Source organism: Apiospora hydei (assembly GCF_038363865.1).
Source record: "Apiospora hydei strain CBS 114990 chromosome Unknown utg000007l_segment0_segment0, whole genome shotgun sequence".
NCBI lineage: Eukaryota > Fungi > Ascomycota > Sordariomycetes > Amphisphaeriales > Apiosporaceae > Apiospora > Apiospora hydei.
The window spans coordinates 1,749,630-1,768,277 of NW_027117366.1; the positions used below are offsets into that span (position 1 = coordinate 1,749,630).

At 51.5% G+C, this 18,648-nt stretch overlaps 4 protein-coding genes across 4 annotated transcripts; 2 read left to right on the forward strand and 2 right to left on the reverse strand.

The window, feature by feature from the left end:
• Positions 1-395: 395 nt before the first annotated feature.
• PG997_009625 (oxidoreductase) lies at positions 396-1,726 on the forward strand (the record flags this gene model as incomplete). Its single annotated transcript, XM_066813940.1, has 2 exons — positions 396-844; positions 934-1,726. The coding sequence occupies 2 exons, from the start codon at positions 396-398 to the stop codon at positions 1,724-1,726; spliced, it is 1,242 nt and encodes a 413-aa protein (XP_066665902.1).
• A 3,232-nt stretch (positions 1,727-4,958) lies between these two features.
• Positions 4,959-5,591, reverse strand: PG997_009626 (uncharacterized protein; the record flags this gene model as incomplete). The annotated part of the gene is made up of 1 exon (XM_066813941.1): positions 4,959-5,591. The coding sequence occupies one exon, from the start codon at positions 5,589-5,591 to the stop codon at positions 4,959-4,961; it is 633 nt and encodes a 210-aa protein (XP_066665903.1).
• Positions 5,592-9,198: 3,607 nt separating this feature from the next.
• On the reverse strand, positions 9,199-9,623 carry PG997_009627 (cytochrome c oxidase-assembly factor cox16; the record flags this gene model as incomplete). The annotated part of the gene is made up of 2 exons (XM_066813942.1): positions 9,199-9,279; positions 9,357-9,623. The coding sequence occupies 2 exons, from the start codon at positions 9,621-9,623 to the stop codon at positions 9,199-9,201; spliced, it is 348 nt and encodes a 115-aa protein (XP_066665904.1).
• Positions 9,624-10,147: 524 nt separating this feature from the next.
• PG997_009628 (Protein kinase rad3) lies at positions 10,148-18,070 on the forward strand (the record flags this gene model as incomplete). Its single annotated transcript, XM_066813943.1, has 13 exons — positions 10,148-10,766; positions 11,211-11,476; positions 11,525-11,799; positions 11,851-12,255; positions 12,308-12,463; positions 12,512-12,608; positions 12,664-13,140; positions 13,195-13,440; positions 13,481-14,731; positions 14,779-15,253; positions 15,299-15,791; positions 15,842-17,135; positions 17,183-18,070. The coding sequence occupies 13 exons, from the start codon at positions 10,148-10,150 to the stop codon at positions 18,068-18,070; spliced, it is 6,942 nt and encodes a 2,313-aa protein (XP_066665905.1).
• Between the last annotated feature and the right edge of the window lie 578 nt (positions 18,071-18,648).

The window sequence follows — 18,648 nt, forward strand, 5'->3', positions numbered from 1 at the left end:
GCCTAGGTCTTTCCTTACATAATACCAATGGCAGAACCATGCCTTCTTATCTTATCGGATCTATGCGAACGCCCTGGATCCAATGACGACAGCGGGGTAGAGAGCTGGATGATGCATGTACTCGTATCCTATTGCGGAGGCTAGAGGGGCCCAGCAGACCTCTATAATCCAGTCTATCAGATGCCGTGTTGCTTCAGATAAGTAAGACTTGATACGAAGGAACAGCTGTTGGCCATAGCCGAGTTGTGCATCAAACCCTGTATTGTATCGGATCTCAGTGGTGAGCCTAGGTTAAATAACCTTGAGGGGGTGATCTTTGGTTACCTTACACACTTGACTTTACATGCTAATACTTCGCCTATCTACCTCCTATTTGCCCCAAAATCTCCTGAATCATGTCGGCCACCGTCGTCTTGGGGGCTGGTATCATCGGCACCTCAACCGCGTACTACCTCGCCAAACACCAGCCTCCATCAAGCATTCACTTGGTCGAGGTTAGCCCGGAGCTCTTCGCATCGGCTTCTGGCTACGCAGGCGGTTTCCTTGCGAAGAATTGGTTCTCACCTGCCGCGGCAGAGTTGGGCGCGCTGAGCTTTGAGGAGCATCGGAAACTGGCCGAGAAGGACAATGGTGCTGAGAAGTGGGGCTATGCTCAGAGCACCTCTATCAGTCTGTCGCCGCCGACGACCTCCGGGAAGAAAGTCGATGTGTGGTGTCGTGACGGTGCTAGTCGCGCCGAAGCTGCCAGCGGAGACGCCTCGAAGGGAGTCGCGCCGCCGTGGCTGAGGAGGGCCAAGGGCGATGCCGTCGAGGTCATTGGTGACGAGGGGACGGTGGCTCAACTGTGAGTGTTGTCTTGCTTTCAGGCCGCATCGATCCTTTCATGATATGAAGCTCGGCAGCTAAACGTTAGATTGCCAAACCCTGCTCCAGCGATCCACTGCAGCTCTCACAGCATCTCCTGCAGAAGTGTCTCAAGCTCGGCGTTCAGCTGCATCAGCCGGCCAAGGCCATTTCGGTCCAGACCGATGTGCGCAACGAAGTCTCCAGCATATGCATTGCAGATACTCGATCAAGCACGGAGACGGACATACCATGCACCAGAATCATCATTACGTCTGGTGCTTGGTCACCCAGGGTGTTTCAGACGATATTTCCGTCGTCAAACTACAAACTTCCCATAACTAGCCTCGCAGGGCACTCGCTGGTTGTGAAGTCGCCGAAATGGGCCAAGGAACACGAGGAGTCGCATGGCTGCCATGCGGTTTTCATGACGAGCCAGCCAGGCTATTCTCCGGAGATCTTCTCGCGCCCAGGCGGCCAGATCTACCTTGCCGGCTTGAACTCGGCAACCGAGCCCCTGCCCGAGCTCGCTACCGACTCCAAGGCAAACATTTCTAAGTCAGCCATACAGAAGCTCCATGACACGGCGCGAGAGATACTTGCCAGGGAGGGTACCGCGGACGAATTTGAGGTGACTCGGGAGGGGCTGTGCTTCCGGCCCGTGACAGAGAACGGGCTGCCGATTGTCGGCCGCATACCTGACGAGCATCTTGGTGCTAGTATGCGAACGCGGCCTGGCGCTGATGGTGGGGTTTACTTAGCGGCTGGCCATGGCCCATGGGGGATCAGCATGTCCCTTGGGACGGGGAAGGTTTTGGCGGAACTGGTCCAGGGCAGAGAGCTCAGTGCGAGTATCACATCTCTGGGCCTGAAGGGCCAATAAGACGAAGCTGCTTTCATTCTGTCAGATGTCCTTGTCAAATCCAGGGGCTCAATACACAAGACGTCCTGCGCCTGCCCCTCTATCGGGAGCCTCGCCCACTAGTAGTTGGTCTAGGTTTCAATATAGTCAACTTAATTACCTTTTCGCCGGTTTTCACGACCACAATCAAGAGGTGACCATCGACGTTGGTCGATCGGGAAGAACCCGTCCGATCGTGATGGTGTTTTGAACAAGATGCAGATCCTGACGCCCCATACACCACGTTTTTCTCTATTTATTTGCCTGACTCGTACAATGAATTACACGAACGAACGCGTTCCCATTCGACCGGTTCTGCTCGGGTGGCGCTGGCTTGCCGGTTGACGCTAGGTAGTCGTTGGGCGTCAGAACGCGTGTGAGGCGCACTTCCAAAGCTGCGATACGCTACTTGGGTGTCCCGAAGCTGCGGAAACGGCGTGGGCGCTAGTGGGCGTGACGGCGCTGCACCGGACTGGGAGGATGGGTTCAGGGGTAAGTACCTGGCAAGGAAAGACCTGAGCTACAGCAAGGGCAATAACCTTTTGTCGTTCCTTTCTTGCCTAGACTGATGGGCCGAGACCAAGTCTTCCTTCCGGGTGGAAAAACCGTTTGTGAAACACCATAGAGGCTTGTTTAGTTTCTTTCGCCACCAAGGATGTCATATATGGGGAGGATAAGCATCCTCATCGAGATCATATCTCGAGATTGCGCGAGTGTCAGCCGCTTGAGCGACGCGACGGCTATTGTATTTCATATGACACGGATGCAGTCAATCTTGAGGACGCCACCGCATGAACTGCAACTTGAGGAGGCCCTTCTCGATCGTTCTAGTTTTCTGATTTGAACTTTCCGGTCTCGTATTGGAAGAAACTTGCTTCTCCTGCACCGGCGATCCGATCTCCCAATGAGTAGCATTCCATAACAGCTCAGTGGCTCAGCCTTATCTCGAGCCATCACCATATATGCTGAAAATTACTCGGGGCGCTGTCGCAAAGCCAAGCCCATGGGCGCTTATGTGCATTCATCCGCGTGTGATAATAGATACTTTCTTGCTCAGCATCGGAACTTACCTGCCTTGAGGGTTACTCTGCAGAGTGTCGCACTTTTGTGGCCGAGGAAGTCCGTTCGTTACCTACTTTGCTTGACCTCCGATACAGGAAGTTTGATACTCTCGCGTAGTACAGACGCAAGCAGGTAGGTTTGGAGGAATGTGTCATCCGGTCTACTTCTCGCCCGTGATGCCAATCTGCGCATGCGGGGGCAACACATACCATCTGTCCCTCCATCCGCTCTGTCTGTGCGACTCCCCTCTCTCTCTGTGTGATGTCAGGCCCCAATCTATTCGCTACACTGGTCGGATGGAGAAAAGGAAAAGGCGTTGGAAGGGCGGGCGCGCTGCCGACGAAGCTAGTTGGACGAATAATATCCTTTCCCGCTCCTGACGTCGTTGGGCGCCCGTGAGTTTTCCCCTTGCACGAAGCCAAGCTGTTGAGTAACATGCACATGTAGACTGTAGTCGGGTTTTATATTAGTCTTTTGTTAGTGAGGGCAGGGGCATGGGCCGCGCATTTGGTTACTGCATGATGCAAGCATCCGAATAGTGACATCGCGTGTGGCAGGAAAGCACATATCTGCCTGGGATTCGTCAGAACCTGGTCCGAGTAGCTCAAGTAAGCAAGCAAGTGAGATACAAGACATTCATCCTCGTGGCCCTATGTTGCAGCGTGAACCGTGAAAGTTGGAAAAACGAAGTGGCGGTGGGAAACCAGCCTGCTGCGTATGTCTTACGCTACTAGGTTATAACCTACGTTACTCAGGGGTAGGAAAGGTTACTTTAGGTAGGCTTGTGAACCGCTAGGGCGAAACTGCCATGTGGCCATGCACACATTGTATGTGTTAGATACGTTGCAGGTAGCATGCGTGTCCGCCTCCGGGTGGAATGCTGTCCTTCCTTTTTCATCGAGCCCTTCACGGCAAGCTTGATGTCATGAGGTCTGCTGATGTGTTTCATCTACGCGCGTGACGGATTGATCGAGAGTGCACTTGTCTACGAATCTCCCAAGCCGGGATGGCGTGCGAGGCCCCGATGGCTAGTAACTTGAACTATGCGCCTTAGCTGTCCTTTAGCCTTGCCGTGTCGCGATCAGTTACCGACCCCATCGTCTGTCTTGCTGCTGTCTCGACCACACCGCTGGGTAACCCGCTTCGCCCAGGCGGCCGAGCTGTGCCAGGGTGGTCCGGAGATATGCATGTCTTGCTATCCAAGATTGGGATCGATACTGTGACTCCGTCCGTTACCTAGTCAGCATCTGTGTTCTTTATCGACGGGTGATCAGCATTGTAGCGCAGTAGTTGGTCACACGATGTAATTACCCCGGACTGAGCTATTGAAGGATGTAGTAGCGCCTGCTGCCAGATAGCTAGATTGTCGTCAACGGCTTTCCGATAGTTGCCTTTTTTTTAGCGAGAGTGCTTATCGGTGCATAGGTGCGGCCTGCCAGCCGGAAGCTGTGCATCTCGTCGATCAGCGGCCCTTTGGAAGGGTCTTGAGGGGTGCGTTTTTATATTGGGATCAACACGGCCTGGTGGCGTCTCTAACGAATGATGGGGTCGGGCCGCCACACCAGTCATGTCAAATTCTAGAACACCCGTTACAAGTTGAGAAAGCATTACATCGAAGGCGCCGACGATCTGGATTATCCTGACGTAATCACCGTCCACCCCACGAGTGTGGATGGCACATGGACGGAGGATCTGTTTCAAAGGCAACCCCGTGTTAATCATTGTGGTGAGGGAGCGTGGGTGCAGCCGTCGCTGGTGATCGATGGTACTTGCGAGTCACGGGAAAAAATAAGAAGAGGCAAAATGTGAAGTGATAAGTGTGTATGATGATTATGAAATCGTGAGATTGCTCTTCTTGTAGCCAGCTAGTAGCTCTATGTATGACTAAATCAAATAGGTATCTTTTCCTGTACGCCCGGTCGATAGCAACCCTAGGTGATGTTACAAGAATGATACGAGTTCCTCCTCCAGCCTGATAGCTGCCCGTTGCCCGCCCCCGTGTCCGGCAACACATGTGATAAAATTACAGTTCGTGATATCGTGTACAAGTCGTTTTTGTCGTAAATAGTGGAAAAAGGAATGGAACCACCCGGATGCTCTGTCGCCAAATTAAAACATATAAAAGAGAAAAAAGGAATAAGAAATAGGAGCTTTAGAAGAACTCGAAGCGAAGCTCTGGTTCTGGTAGCTCGAAGTGCTCTTCTTGATCTTCTTCGTAGTCCGACCCGAGCCCAAAGACGATGCCCTTGCGTTTCCATTCGCCTCGCTTGACAAACATCTCCATCTCCGACATGTTGCTATCCTTGGGTGGTCTGCGTTGATCGTTGGGAAGTCTGCGAGGTGTTGACTGGGCAGCAAACTCCTGCTCATCCATGTTGGCAAGTCCTGGCGGTACGGCCTGCCAGTCCTTCAGAGGCCATTGCACGGTTTGATCGTAGACGTAAGTTTTCCTCCGGTTGTCCTGGTTGTAGTAGAAATCTCCTGTGGGTGTGGGTAGATCCTCAGGACTCAGATGTGTGGAGTTTCCGGCGCTTTCATGGTGAGCTTTGCTGGCGGCGTCGAACTCGGGCAAGACGGGAGATGTGTTGAAGCTCAGTGGTGGGTGTAATGAAAGCGGGTTATAAGAGTCTGCCTTCACATTGGATCCCGTCGACGAGGCGTGCGAGATTGTGCTCGATGTGCTCATGGATCTGGTATGGAAAGTATGCTCTTCAGCATGGTGGTTGTTCTGCATGTTGTTCTTCGACTTCTTGAAAGACAAGCTGCGTTTGCCGATGAGAGGCATCTTGAGAGTGTGGGTTTGGGTGTAATACGCCCGACTCGGCGATGGTTGATTATAGTAAATGTGTGTGTGTGTGTGGGAGGGAGTACCCAATATATGGGAAAAGGGTATGGGCTTGGCTAAGGTGTAGAAGACCGGATGCCAGATTATATCAGTTGAGTTGATGGGAATAAGACCTATCCGGGGTGCAGAAGGGACGGCAGGACATCTGCATATATATTCGAGTGCAACCCACTTTGGTGCCTGTAGATCTTAGACAGTCGGTACATGTGAGCTGTACGAGGAAGCGGTGCCTTGCAGCTGTCTTCGTTAGCACTTGCGTGTGTGGGCACGGAAGCTTATTGCGCCCTTGCTCGCTTTCTCTTTCTGGGATGGAGGGTATACGAAGCGATGGCCGAGCCCCAGTCTCGATCCGGTCAAGAACGCATGCGTCATACTCCAGTTTCTTGGAGGCGCCGGAGGGTTGTTAGGTGCCCTTCGTATCTTGCCATTCAATGTCACCCCCCAGTAATGGCTTGCAATGTCATGTACGTACCATCACAGCGTACCTACCGACCTTGAGTACCGGCCAGCCGGCCAGCCTGCCCTCAGGTTCTTTCTGGCGGGCTGGCCTTTCCTTTTCGTCCTGTCATCGGTAGCAAGTGGTCATGTCAAGTCCAGTCAAGTGGACCGGGTGTGTCTTATTAACTTCGGCCGAGATTGTTGGTGGTGTAGGGCCAAGTGGGCGGATAGCGCAATAGATTTGTTAGCTTCGCAAGCCTCCCCTGCTCGTACAGGCACCAGCTCGACTTCGCCAAGGAACCCCCCTCACCAGCTCACTGCTCACTGCTCACTGCTCTCAGCCCAGCTTAGGCTGCCCAGCTTCCATGTACACACACTTTCGACCATTGGAAAACCCTATTCTTCTCACATCCCAGGTTACCCCAGGACTCGAAATGGGACGACCTGAGCGGTGAACGGAACTTTTGCCGAGGAGAACTAGAACTACCAGCCTACCGTTGGGATAGTGATAAGAATGAATGAACGACCTCGCGACCGCGTCTTGTCTAGCTAACTCTGCTTCGACTCATCCGGTCGGGTGAGCTGAACACCGAGCTGAAGGCACTTTTTTGGGGCAGGTCTGGCCTAGCATGAACAAACGGGAATAGGGGCTTTGTAAGAAGTAAGAACCGCCTTGTGACTCAATCATTCATTGCCGATGATCTGCAGATCTTGACTACGCATACTGCCTGCATCTTGATCACGGTGCGGGGTGGATGGAGGTCGGTTGCACAACAGGGCGACAGGGCAACCAGCCTTCTGGTGAAACAGAACTGGGCGTCTCCGCCCTTGAAGGTGCAAGCATGAATCGGACGGAAATATGCTTATCGGAGCTGTTTGAATAGGGAAATGGTCGCAGGGTCAAGAAGGTGCTGCTGCAACGCCGCGAGGGCCAAGAACTGCCTCTCCGAGAAAGTGTGAAGTCACCCATTGCCGCTCGTCGCCATGCCTTGGAATGTGCCTAATGCATCCCAGCCGGAGAACCGGTGTTTCGTGGTAATGCTCTCGTCGGAACGAAGCGAGCGAAGCGCAATACCCAACGAACCCTTGACCCTTCCTCGCTCCCCTGCGCTGATCTTCAGGATTGAAGAAATAAAAAGGAAAAAGAGGGTGTCGTGGTTCCACCCCAGCTTGGAGCTCCTTCCTGTGCTTCCAAGCTTTCTGGAAGAAAATCCCCGGTTCTTTTTTTTCTGTCGGCGCCCATAAACCAGGCACCAACCTTGTTCGACTGGCCAAACCCGGTTTCTGTTGCGTCGATGACCGACCACCGACCGAATGGGAATGTCGCAGCCATGCAACAATCATCTTTCTATTTCTATCCTCTTTGCTTTTGGGCATGCAAATTGACAATAAACAGCTGCAGTAGCTGAGAATGACCATCACATTGTTTGCTGTCTGTCGCACTTTGACGACCAATTCCCCCGGTACGAAGAAGAAAAGTTTTCTTGGTGAGACCGGCGTTCCCGTAGACCACATGAGCTTTTCAGCGCGGCACGCCGAAGACCCCGAGTTAACTTGAAGAGAGCGTGGGCAGCATGTCCGAAAATAGCCACTATAACCCACTTGGGAAATACGAGTTAGCTCCGTGAAGTCCGTGTAAGGTGTGATTTCTGATGGCGTGAATGGATGCTCGGCACGATGCGACGTTGACTACCGCATGATAGAGTGACTTTTTTTCTTTTCTCACCAGCTCACTACCGAGTAGTAGCACGCCTTACGAGCGACTGGATATTGCTACTTGCCACTAGGATATTCGGTCGCAACCGCGAGACGAGGTTCTGACGAGATGTGGTGGATGCTGGCGAAACGAAGAACCTTCTCCTACCTGACAACGACCGAACCTTAATGGTCAGCTGTGAACGAGCAGTCACGTCAGCCTCAGCGGAGGATGAATGCTCAGCCAGGACTAACTCACTATGCCGAGGGGCTAGACATTTGGTAGGTTCGTTTGTTCGACCAACGACGTGAGAGAAGCGTCCTCCAGAGCGACGGGCAGTGACAAGGCCATCTTCCTCGTCTGCCCAACCACAGGCCGTGGTCACTAATTCTCCGGGCTATACTACGTGGTACCAGCATGATGGATACCCACCAGGGACCACTCTGGCCCATCATCTGAACTTCAGATGACACCCGACATTCGGGAGCTGGCATTGCTGTTTGATAAAACTCGGCCGCGCTTATGTCGGCAACTAGGTAGGCTGTGCACTGTTTTTTGTTTTTATTTCATTACTGAAACTCGGAATCCGATGTAACTAGTGGCACATTTTGGCATTCATCTATGTGACGCGACCACGTCCTCTCTATGCCCCTGATGACGTGAGCCTCGCGGCTTGGTGCAGCTTTTGACAGCCACTACCTCAGGCGGATATGCAGTGATGTGTACATACAATATTTGCCGATAATCCGTTGAAAATGACCAAGTCTCCTTGCGGTAGACCTTGCTAGCACCAGCTGGGTGCTTTTGCCTTAGCACGAGCACAAAGGTACCAAAAACTCAATTGCAAACGCCATTGGAGCTGATATGCCACCGCCCCATGACGGTTGGATGGTGCTGCTAGCCCTTCCCCAGACCGCATGCGCGAAGCGGCAGCGATGAAAACACTATTCAGTGGCACTTCATCCTCGGCAATAGCTGACCCGGACGTTGGGAGCTCTAACTCGCCCGCGTCCAGTCTGAAATCCACCAGCTGGGTAAAGCTCGTCCAGATAACCGCAATAATAACATGCCTATGATGCTTGCGCGCTCCATTGTTCTCGACACTACATGAATTTTGAGTTCGACCAGGGGGCTAGTTGAGCTGGGACTCAATAGGCTTTGACAAAACGTCTCGAGTCGTGAGTCGGCACTCAAAAGTCGAGGAGTCGTCAGGAACTGATGCCGGTGTAACGAAATGGCCCAGCCAAGTCTACCCGAGCCATTACTCGTAGGTATCATCCACCGAGGCGCCCTATGATAAGGGCACGCCTGATTTCACGGCATCTGGACCCGGAATCTGGGGAACGTCGATCATATTTCGCGCGTTCATTCGAGCGAGCGGGGGAGAGCGCCGGATCCAACACCATGATCTCATTACAGGACTCCATCATGCTCGCCGGGTAAACGTTTTACACGCTTGTTCTCCCAATTATCGATGTCTTTGGCAGCCAATCTCTGTAGGGGGCACCGGCAATCAGCGTACCGCTGCGGACGTTTGACCAACTGGTGGCCGACAGAGGGAGAAAACTCACGTAGTACTCGTCTTTCATGTTGACCTTACGGCCGGCCTTGCCCACTCCCAGCTCCTCATCCCGAGTCATTTGCCGCACCCTGCGATCGTGCTTCTCGTAACGGACGGCGGTGGCCGGCGTCAGCACGAAGGAGCCAGCCACGATGATCGACATGAAGGGTAGGCCAAAAAGCAGGAACGGGCGCTTGGCCATGAGCGCTCGGTACTTGGCGGCGAAGGTGTTCGTCTCGCTGGCCCCGCGGAACTTTTTGTTCGGGAAGACGGCCATGATGTGAAAAAGGCAATCCAATTTCCGAGGTGTCTATGCTATCGCGCGTGATTGTGTAGTACTCCCAGCCGTTCGGGTGACGTCGCGCGTACCCTTGCGCAATTCCCAATTGACGTGAGAAGAAGAATTGATAGTTCCTCAGCTTGTTGGGTCCCGGAGTGGCAGGATACAACTCTGATTCTTGTTATGGGCGTGGCAGTGCGATGGAGGACATTAAAGCAAACGTCGTGTGACATCAGTCCAAAAGATCCGAGCTTTCACGTTCGTCCAGTTCGGTCCCCAACTTCAAGGGTCGTTGGGTCCAATGTTTTCCCAACTGATCAGCATAGATACCTCTTATTACCTAAGCACGCCCGAAGAGCCAGCCAGATCGGTAGCTCACGTGATGTCGCGTTAGACCCTGCTTTGGAACGAAGTTACCTACCCACCACTTAACGCGTGAAACTCGTTTAAGCGTGCCAACACATTCACATCGAGCAGACAGATCACACCCTTGCGCGGCCGAGCCTGGATGTCTTGCAGCCATGAGCATGGTACCAATATCTCATGGTCGCAATGGCCAACCAGGCCGAGAGAGCCTCGGTAATGGCCTTGCCAACAATGGACCACCACCCTCTACCTTGGCGGCTCAGCTGGTGGAGAACATTTCGGCTTCCACAAGATCGTCCAGGCCTGACGAGACAGCAGAACTGAAGAAGCTCTTCGGCGTGGTCGAGGAAGTGAAAAACAACCCAGAGACCCTGGAGTCTCACCAGGACCGGATTGAACACAACCACATGCTGATATATGTCTTCGCCCGCGTGGTCCTTGAAGGCCTAAGATGGGACGATCCATTCGCCGACCGAGAGCACCTACATTCGGAAGCATTAAGAGCGATTAGCTTCCTAAAGGTCACAGTCAGAGAGACCCCAGAGGTCTTGATTTTCTCGTCGCCTGCTGCGCCATTCATGTTTCGCGGGAGCGAACCGCTTTGGCTATGGATTTTGCCACGAGTACTTAAGATGCTGGGACACAGCCAGTGCCTTAGCCTGACCACAGCCATTGAGACTCTGTTTCAGGACCTCTTCATAGTCATCGGACAAAACGGGTTCCTTTGGCCTCTTGCTTCGAAATTGGATAACTATCTCAGGAGTAATTTTGACGGTATGATTGTGTTCATGATGTTCATACATATACTGCATGAAGTACTGACAGTTCTTAACAGCACTCCTGGGCCATTTGGGCGACAGCAGAGTAAACCGTTTGGGAAGAGATATCTCTTTGCGTCTTCGGTTACCATCAGACGCATATTTGAAATCGATTGCCACCGCTGAGCGGGAAAGCCTCCAACAGCAATGCACGTATAAGGTGCTGACATGGTCTCATGCTCTCCGCCATGTCTGCAGTCTAGTAGCTATACTGTCGACCCCCTGGGCCTCGAAAAGCCCGGGCTCAGTGTAGCCCCGACTGTCAAGCCGATTCCATGGCTTCTTGATGCATACTCAAGGCTGCAAACCCACCAAGGCTGGTGGCGTGGTAACAGTCCGAGCTGCCTTCCCTTGATACTCCAAAGTGCGATGCGGGTAACTACTCTGCTTGAAGATACAGCATTTGTTGACAACTCGCTCAAATGCAAAGCATACGCCTTGCTGATGTCCATGTCTATTGATCTGTCCAGACAGTTTGAATCTTTGATGGACTGGGAATTAGACAGAGACAAGGCAAGCCGCTTGCTGTGCACAGTTATCCTCAAGATATCAGAGGAGTGCCTAAGCAACAGGCCGGTGGCAAGGCTGGTAGTGTCTCAGCTGATTCCTGCGCTTGATACCATATCAATGCAAGGAGCCATATTCATGGAGGGCACAGATTCTATGGTGAGTTGAACACAGGTTCTACGACTCTAGTCACTGACCATTATACAGCGAAGTTTAGAGCTGCTCCGACATGTTGTCTCCAGTTCGAAGCCAGCGATCCTAACCGAGGATTTGCAGCCACAGAAGTTTGAAGATAAACAACTGCGTCGTCAGCTACAAGCTTTAAGCCTGGGTTCTTCCGAATCACAACCGGCTGATCGTCCGACCAAGAGGCGGAAAGTGACCCCCGAACCTCAGGTTCAGTCTCATATCCTTAAAGCATTATACCGCCTCTTGGGATGCCAACCAAATGACGGAACTGACAATCTGGAGCAGTTGATTATGTACATATATCCCACCCACTGTATTAAACCAACGCCGCTAACACCATATAGGGACGCTTTTCCTCGACTGAAAGACACAGAACGGGTTTCACTCATCCATTTACTTGGTTATATGTGCTGCGCTGCTGACAACACGTTGGAGCCGTCATCAACAACAGAGTACCATCCATCGGAACTCACGTGTCTGTTCTGTCAATCATCAACTGGCGACAAGAAAATGCCCCAATCCAACGACAAGGGGGTCAAGGTGGCTGTGCTATATATCTTCAACTCTTTAGTAGCTTTACCAAGCTTCAATGAATCCCGGGAACCTCGGATCGCGGCCATGGTGGCATTGAGACGTCTTGCAAAGCATTCGGGCGAAGCATCCTTTCTCGATTCCGACACGTCTGCTTCTGTACTATGGTGTCTTAAATCACTAAACAGCTCGTCCAGGGATCTAAGAATTGCTACTGGGTAACACGAAACTCTTCCAAGCTTTATTCGTATGATATTAACGCGTATGCAGACGTACCCTCCCTGCACTATTGGCAGGTGACTCTCTCCCAGAATCTCAGAGGCATATAGCTCAGAAAACGCTAGGTCCCGCAATCGCAATTCTATGCCAGATTTCGGATCCTCACCTCACTGAAACTTGTATGATGGCTTGGTCTCAGCTTGGCCGGTGAGTATCCCTTGAGACCATTTTCTTTCGTGTAACTAACTAAGATAGTGTCGTTTCTGATGACAACCTTGGCCTAGTCTTGCTCAAGCTTGTAGAGTATCTGGGATCTGCTGGGACTATCACTTCCGCGGCAGCTTTTAACGAGGTACGCTTCCAAGGGCACATATCATAACGCCACTTAGCTGATTGCCACATTACAGATTATCTCCCTTGCTCGCTTCAAGCGCGTTACCACGCGGCAACTATTTGAGCCGTACTGGAAGTCCCTGGCTTACAGTGCCCTCAAAGAACTTATATCACAGCCCAAGACTGCTTGTTTACTTGCTGATATGCTAGAGATGACCCTGCCCCAGTTCGTCATGGTCACCCAGAGATATGCTCTACCCTATCTGGTTTCTGCAGGGAAACGGGATATCATACAGAAGATCGCTGTGCTCCGCAAAGAATCCGAGCCGTGGCAGCCGTGTCTCGACGCCGACAACGTTGGGCCGATCCTGGCATTTCTATTGGTCAGAGACGCACAAAACATCCCTGAAAACTCGATGAATTCGCTCAGGGAAATATCGTCTCATTTCGACGAGCTTGCTTTTGCCGATTTACTTAAGATTGAGCCCGTGATGACCTCGTTGGAGTTGCTCAAGGCTGCCGGGGATGCGGACGAACCACGGAAATTACATGTAAGTGGCAGCACCCAAGTGACCCATTTCTTTCTAACAAAATTCGATGCGTAGATCAGAAGCGCATTCAGCCTTATGGCGAGTCTTATCCAAGGAGATCCAAGACAGAAGAAGGCAGCAACAGGGCGCTTTCTTCAGCAGAATGCTCTTGGCATGATGGCCAGGTTGACTGATATCTTCAATGAGCCAATGACCTTCCGCGCGACAACGTTCAGAATTGACGAACAGAAACGTTGCATCAAAGCGATGGAAGAAATGATCAGAATCGGGAAAACCAGCATACGAATAGCGAGACCTCAGGTGAGTCGACTCTATTGATGTGAAGCGCAAAACTAACTAGATTGAGATATCCGCATGCGTCCTCTCCGCCATTGGGCAAGACGAGCTACGGGCATGTTCATTCTCATGCTGGTCTGCAATGATTTTCTGTTTAGACGATGACGATGTCGAGATCTTGATTGAGACGACCTTTTTCATCATCAATCATTACTGGAATTTCTTTGACGAACCAACCAGGCTGAGATGCAAAGACCTTATTCAATTCTTACTGGATAAGTACGAGCACATGCTTCTAGCATACATCAGCAAGCTCCCATCTTTCAGTCATATCAGCGATCTTTCAGACGTCGAGTCTAAACTCAGCGCACTGCGGAAGCCTGTAGACAATCGGACAGCGTTCCAACTGCTCGCTGAACGCGTGCAGCACGAGAACTCTGGCGTGGTTCTGCAGGCTCTGAGAGAGCTTACTTCATATCTCCAAAGGCAACAGGACTACATCCAAGCGTCTGCGGTTAGCGAACAACCCGATACAGTCGTAGCAGCATTGACACGCGCGCTACTTGACTGTGCCTCACGGTACGCGGGCGAACAAAATGAGATCAGTCAACTATGTACGCAGAGCATTGGTTTGGTTGGATGCCTCGACCCAAACCGAGTCGAAACTGTTCGCGAAGAACGGCATCTCGTTGTTTTGAGCAACTTCGACAACCACGGCGAAACTACCGACTTTGTTCTACGCCTACTTGAAGATGTGTTAGTCAAGTCGTTCCTCGCAGCCACCGACACCAAGCAGCAAGGGCTATTGTCTTATGCCATGCAGGAGCTTCTAGAACGTTGCGACATTGCCAGTGCCATCAGAATGGCAGGGACTAGAGACGGCACCAGAGATGCGGAGCGAATCTACAGGAAATTCTTGTCTCTGTCCGATGAGACGAGAGAAGTTATTGTGCCGTTTATGAATTCCAGGTACAGGCTTGGTCCAATGGCACAGCAACAAGTAGATTACCCTATATATCGGCCCGGCAGACCATACGCGACCTGGATGCGACTTTTCGCCCTGGATTTGCTCCGTCGCCCGCAAAACCCCTTTTCGGGGCTTATATTCGAACCTCTTTGCCACGTCATTCGAATCAAGGATTTATCGACCGCCGAATTCCTGTTTCCATATCTGATTCTCCATGTCATCATTAGCAAGGAGGGTACTCAGGACATATTCGCTGTCGTGCTTCGAGAGCTGCTTATCGTCCTGCAACACGAGGTTCAAGACAATGCAAGCTATATCGAACGAGAAGAGAAGAAATTGTATTACGAGGTAAGGATTACGTCTATCCACAATGAAATAACCGCTGACAAGTGTAGGCCATCTTTCGAGTTCTTGATTATGCGATGCGATGGCTGCAATCCATGCGGTCCAAACCGAGCCAGGACGCCGACGAAGTTGCAGGCATGGTCAGGGTGCAGACAATTCTTGACTCGATTCCGGCTGAACTCATATCGAAACGTGCAGTGGAGTGCAAAGCTTATTCTAGGGCTCTATTTCATCTTGAGCAGCATATTCGTCAAGTCGAAGCACAAGCGATGGGCAGTAGCGAGAGGGAACGTCTACTGCAAAGACTCCAAGAAATATATACTCAAATCGACGAGCCTGATGGGTTGGAGGGAATATCTGCTCACCTAAAAGTACTGGACATCAACCAGCAGATCCTGAGTCATCGTAAAGCAGGAAGATGGGCCGAAGCCCAGACGTGGTATGAGATCAAGCTCGCAGAGAATCCTGAAAGCGTTGACAACCAAATCGACCTTCTCACATGTCTCAAAGAGTCCGGGCAGCATGGTATGAGCGTCTATTTCCATTTCACCACTAGCCTCTACTAATCAGCGCACGCAGATGTCCTCTTAAATTACGTCGAAGGCATCGAGAAGCACACAGCCATCACAACGATCAATCGGATAGTACCGTACGCGGTAGAAGCTTCATGGGCCACAGGAAGGTGGGAGACAATGCAAAGATTTATGTCGAGATACGAAGGAGATTGGACGGAAAACTTCAACGTGTGTATTGCACGCACTCTTCTTCATCTCCAAGCTGGGCGAACGAAGGATTTCATCGAGGACCTCAGGACTTTGAGAGACCGAGTTGGGTCGTCAATGACTTTCACGGCCACATCATCTCTTCACGCCTTTCATGAAGTGATGTTGAAGTGTCATGTTCTAACCGATATTGAACTCATTGCTGGGGTCAATAACGAAGAGGGGCATCATCCACAGGAAACCCTGAAGACGCTGAATAGGCGCCTCGAGGTCCTGGGTTCGTATGTGGCTGATAAACAATACGTTCTTGGTATCCGACGTGCTGCTATGGAGTTAAAGAGGTTAGTGTTCATCCGCAATGCATCGTTGACATATAGCTAACCTTCATAAGACCTCGTTTCAGTGATCTGGACATCTCATCCCTGTGGCTGTCGAGTGCAAAGCTTGCGCGAAAAGCCAACTCGATGCATCAGTCGTTCAATGCCGTTCTTCATGCATCACAACTTGGCGACAACTCGGCCACCATCGAGAATGCCCGACTATTGTGGAAGCAAGGCCATAACCGGAAAGCTATACAAACTCTGCAAGGTGCAATCTCCAATAATGTCTTCCTAAACAAGAGCTTTGTCAGCGAAGAATCGTTCGAGAAGAGCGTAGAGACACAACAGAACATGCTGGTCGCTCGTGCGCATCTACTCCTTGCCAAGTGGCTTGACGATACTGGCCAGACACATGCCAGTGCGTTACGGCAACAGTATCAGAATGTTCCGAAAAACTACGGAACATGGGAAAAGGGTCATTATCATCTCGGCCGACATTACAAGAAGGTACTCGAGTCTGAGAAGGCCCTCAAACCGGACGATCAAAGTGATGAGTATCTCACAGGCGAAACGGCCAAGCTGGTCATAGAGAACTATATCCGTTCACTCAACTATGGTACCAAATATCTTTACCAGACTCTGCCGAGAATACTTACACTTTGGCTTGAGCTAGGGGCTCAGTTAGACAAGGCGCCCGCCAGTAAGGTATCAATCTCACGAGAGCTGCACCATCGCCGAAAGACACAACTTCAGTCACTCCATTCCTACCTGTATAAGTACATTCAGCGTATGCCTGCATATATCTTTTATACGGCACTTCCCCAGATTGTTGCTCGTATTGCGCACCCCAACAATGAGGTTTTCATGCTACTCGAGTCAATCATTGTAAAGGTTGTGGAGGCACATCCCAAACAGTCTCTTTGGAGCCTCTTTGCCATCCTCACTTCCAAGCAAGCTACGTCGGAACGGAGAGCGCGCGGGCAGCTGATCGTCCAAAAGTTGAGAGGTACATCAAAGAAGGTTGAAGGTGGTTCATATGACCTCAAAACCCTCCTTCGCATGGGCGAGAAGCTAGCAGATCAGCTACTTCTTGCTTGCAACAACGGAGATTTCCAGAGCAATAGGACGACGCATGCGAGCATTACAAGAGATCTCAACTTCAACCACAAGTGCACGCCGTGCCCGTTGGTGGTGCCTATTGAGACGTGCCTGACAGCCACGCTCCCTACCCTGACCGATAATGTCAAGAAGCACAAGGCATTCTCGCGCGATGTCATTACCATCGATTCTTTCCTGGACGATGTTCTGGTGCTGGGATCGCTGGCCAAGCCCCGAAAGCTTACAGCTAGGGGTCAAATGGCAAGAGTTACGGCCTGCTCATAAAGCCCAAGGACGACTTACGAACCGACCAGCGTTTGATGGAGTTCAATAGCATGATCAACCGCTCCCTCAAGCGCGATGCCGAATCTAGCAGGCGGCAGTTGTATATCAGGACATATGCTGTCACGCCCCTGAACGAGGAATGCGGCATCATCGAATGGGTAGACGGGCTCAAGACTCTACGAGACATCCTTCTGGTCATTTACCGATCACGCGGTGTTGGACCTAATTATAACCAGCTCGCACAGCAGATGAAGGATGCAGTGACTGGGGATAAGAATATACGGATTTTCACGGAACAGGTACTGGGCCAGTTCCCGCCTGTACTCCCGCACTGGTTCATCTCGCAGTTCCCGAACCCATCAGCATGGTTTGCCGCACGATTGAAGTATACACGATCATGCGCGGTCATGTCCATGGTGGGGACCATCTTGGGGCTGGGCGATAGGCACGGCGAGAACGTACTTCTAGAGGAGGGCAACGGCGGCATCTTCCACGTGGACTTCAACTGTTTGTTTGACAAGGGATTGACGTTTGCGCAGCCCGAGCGGGTTCCGTTCCGGCTGACGCACAACATGGTGGCAGCGATGGGAGTGTACGGCTATGAAGGGCCTTTTCGCCAGTGCTCGGAGCTCACACTGAGCATCCTGAGGCAGCAGGAGGAGACGCTCATGACGATTCTCGAGGCCTTCATCTACGACCCGACACTGGATCTGCAGAGAGACAAGAAGCGCAAGAACGAAGTGGTGAAGCTGAACCCAACCAGTGTGGTGGAAAGCATTAGGAGGAAAGTGCGAGGGTTACTGCCAGACGAGAGCATCCCGTTGGGGGTGGAGGGTCAAGTCGAGGAGCTTATCAAACAGGCCGTCAATCCGCGGAATCTGTCGGCGATGTACATTGGTTGGTGTCCGTTTCTGTAATTTGGGAGAGGGCGCGGAAGTGCGAGAGATAAAGGGCAATGAGACACGAGAACATGGCGGTCATCGTAGTATAAATCACAGCTAGATACAATGGGAGTATTTCAAGGTATCGCAGTTTTGAAAAAGAGTCGCTGAAGACAAGTAGATGGGTTGGTGTTGATTTGGCGGGATTCAGGGGTTGGGCAAGATTGGCAGGCCGCCTGTAGCCTGGTTGCCCGGGTACGTTGCGTGCAAGGTGACAATACGTCATTGCCAGATTCGCATTGGAATAATAGGATTGATTGTCGATGGTCGGGCCTGTTCTATCTCTGCTTGCATGGAAGAAGTATAGACATTGTACTATGTAAAAACAAATAAAACATGTAGAGAGCCTGACCTGATCAATCAAATGAATGGCATTATTTCCATCAAATACATTGTCTAGGTCCTTGGTCCTTTGGCAGGTGGCTGCCTTGGAATTTGTAGGGGGTCGAGAAGGTCAATTGACCAGCTGCCGCTGCCTGACTTTTGCCTGGCCTGACCCCGACGCGTCTGAATGAAACCCCTCCAGCTTTTCGCTTTACTTCAACCACAGACCC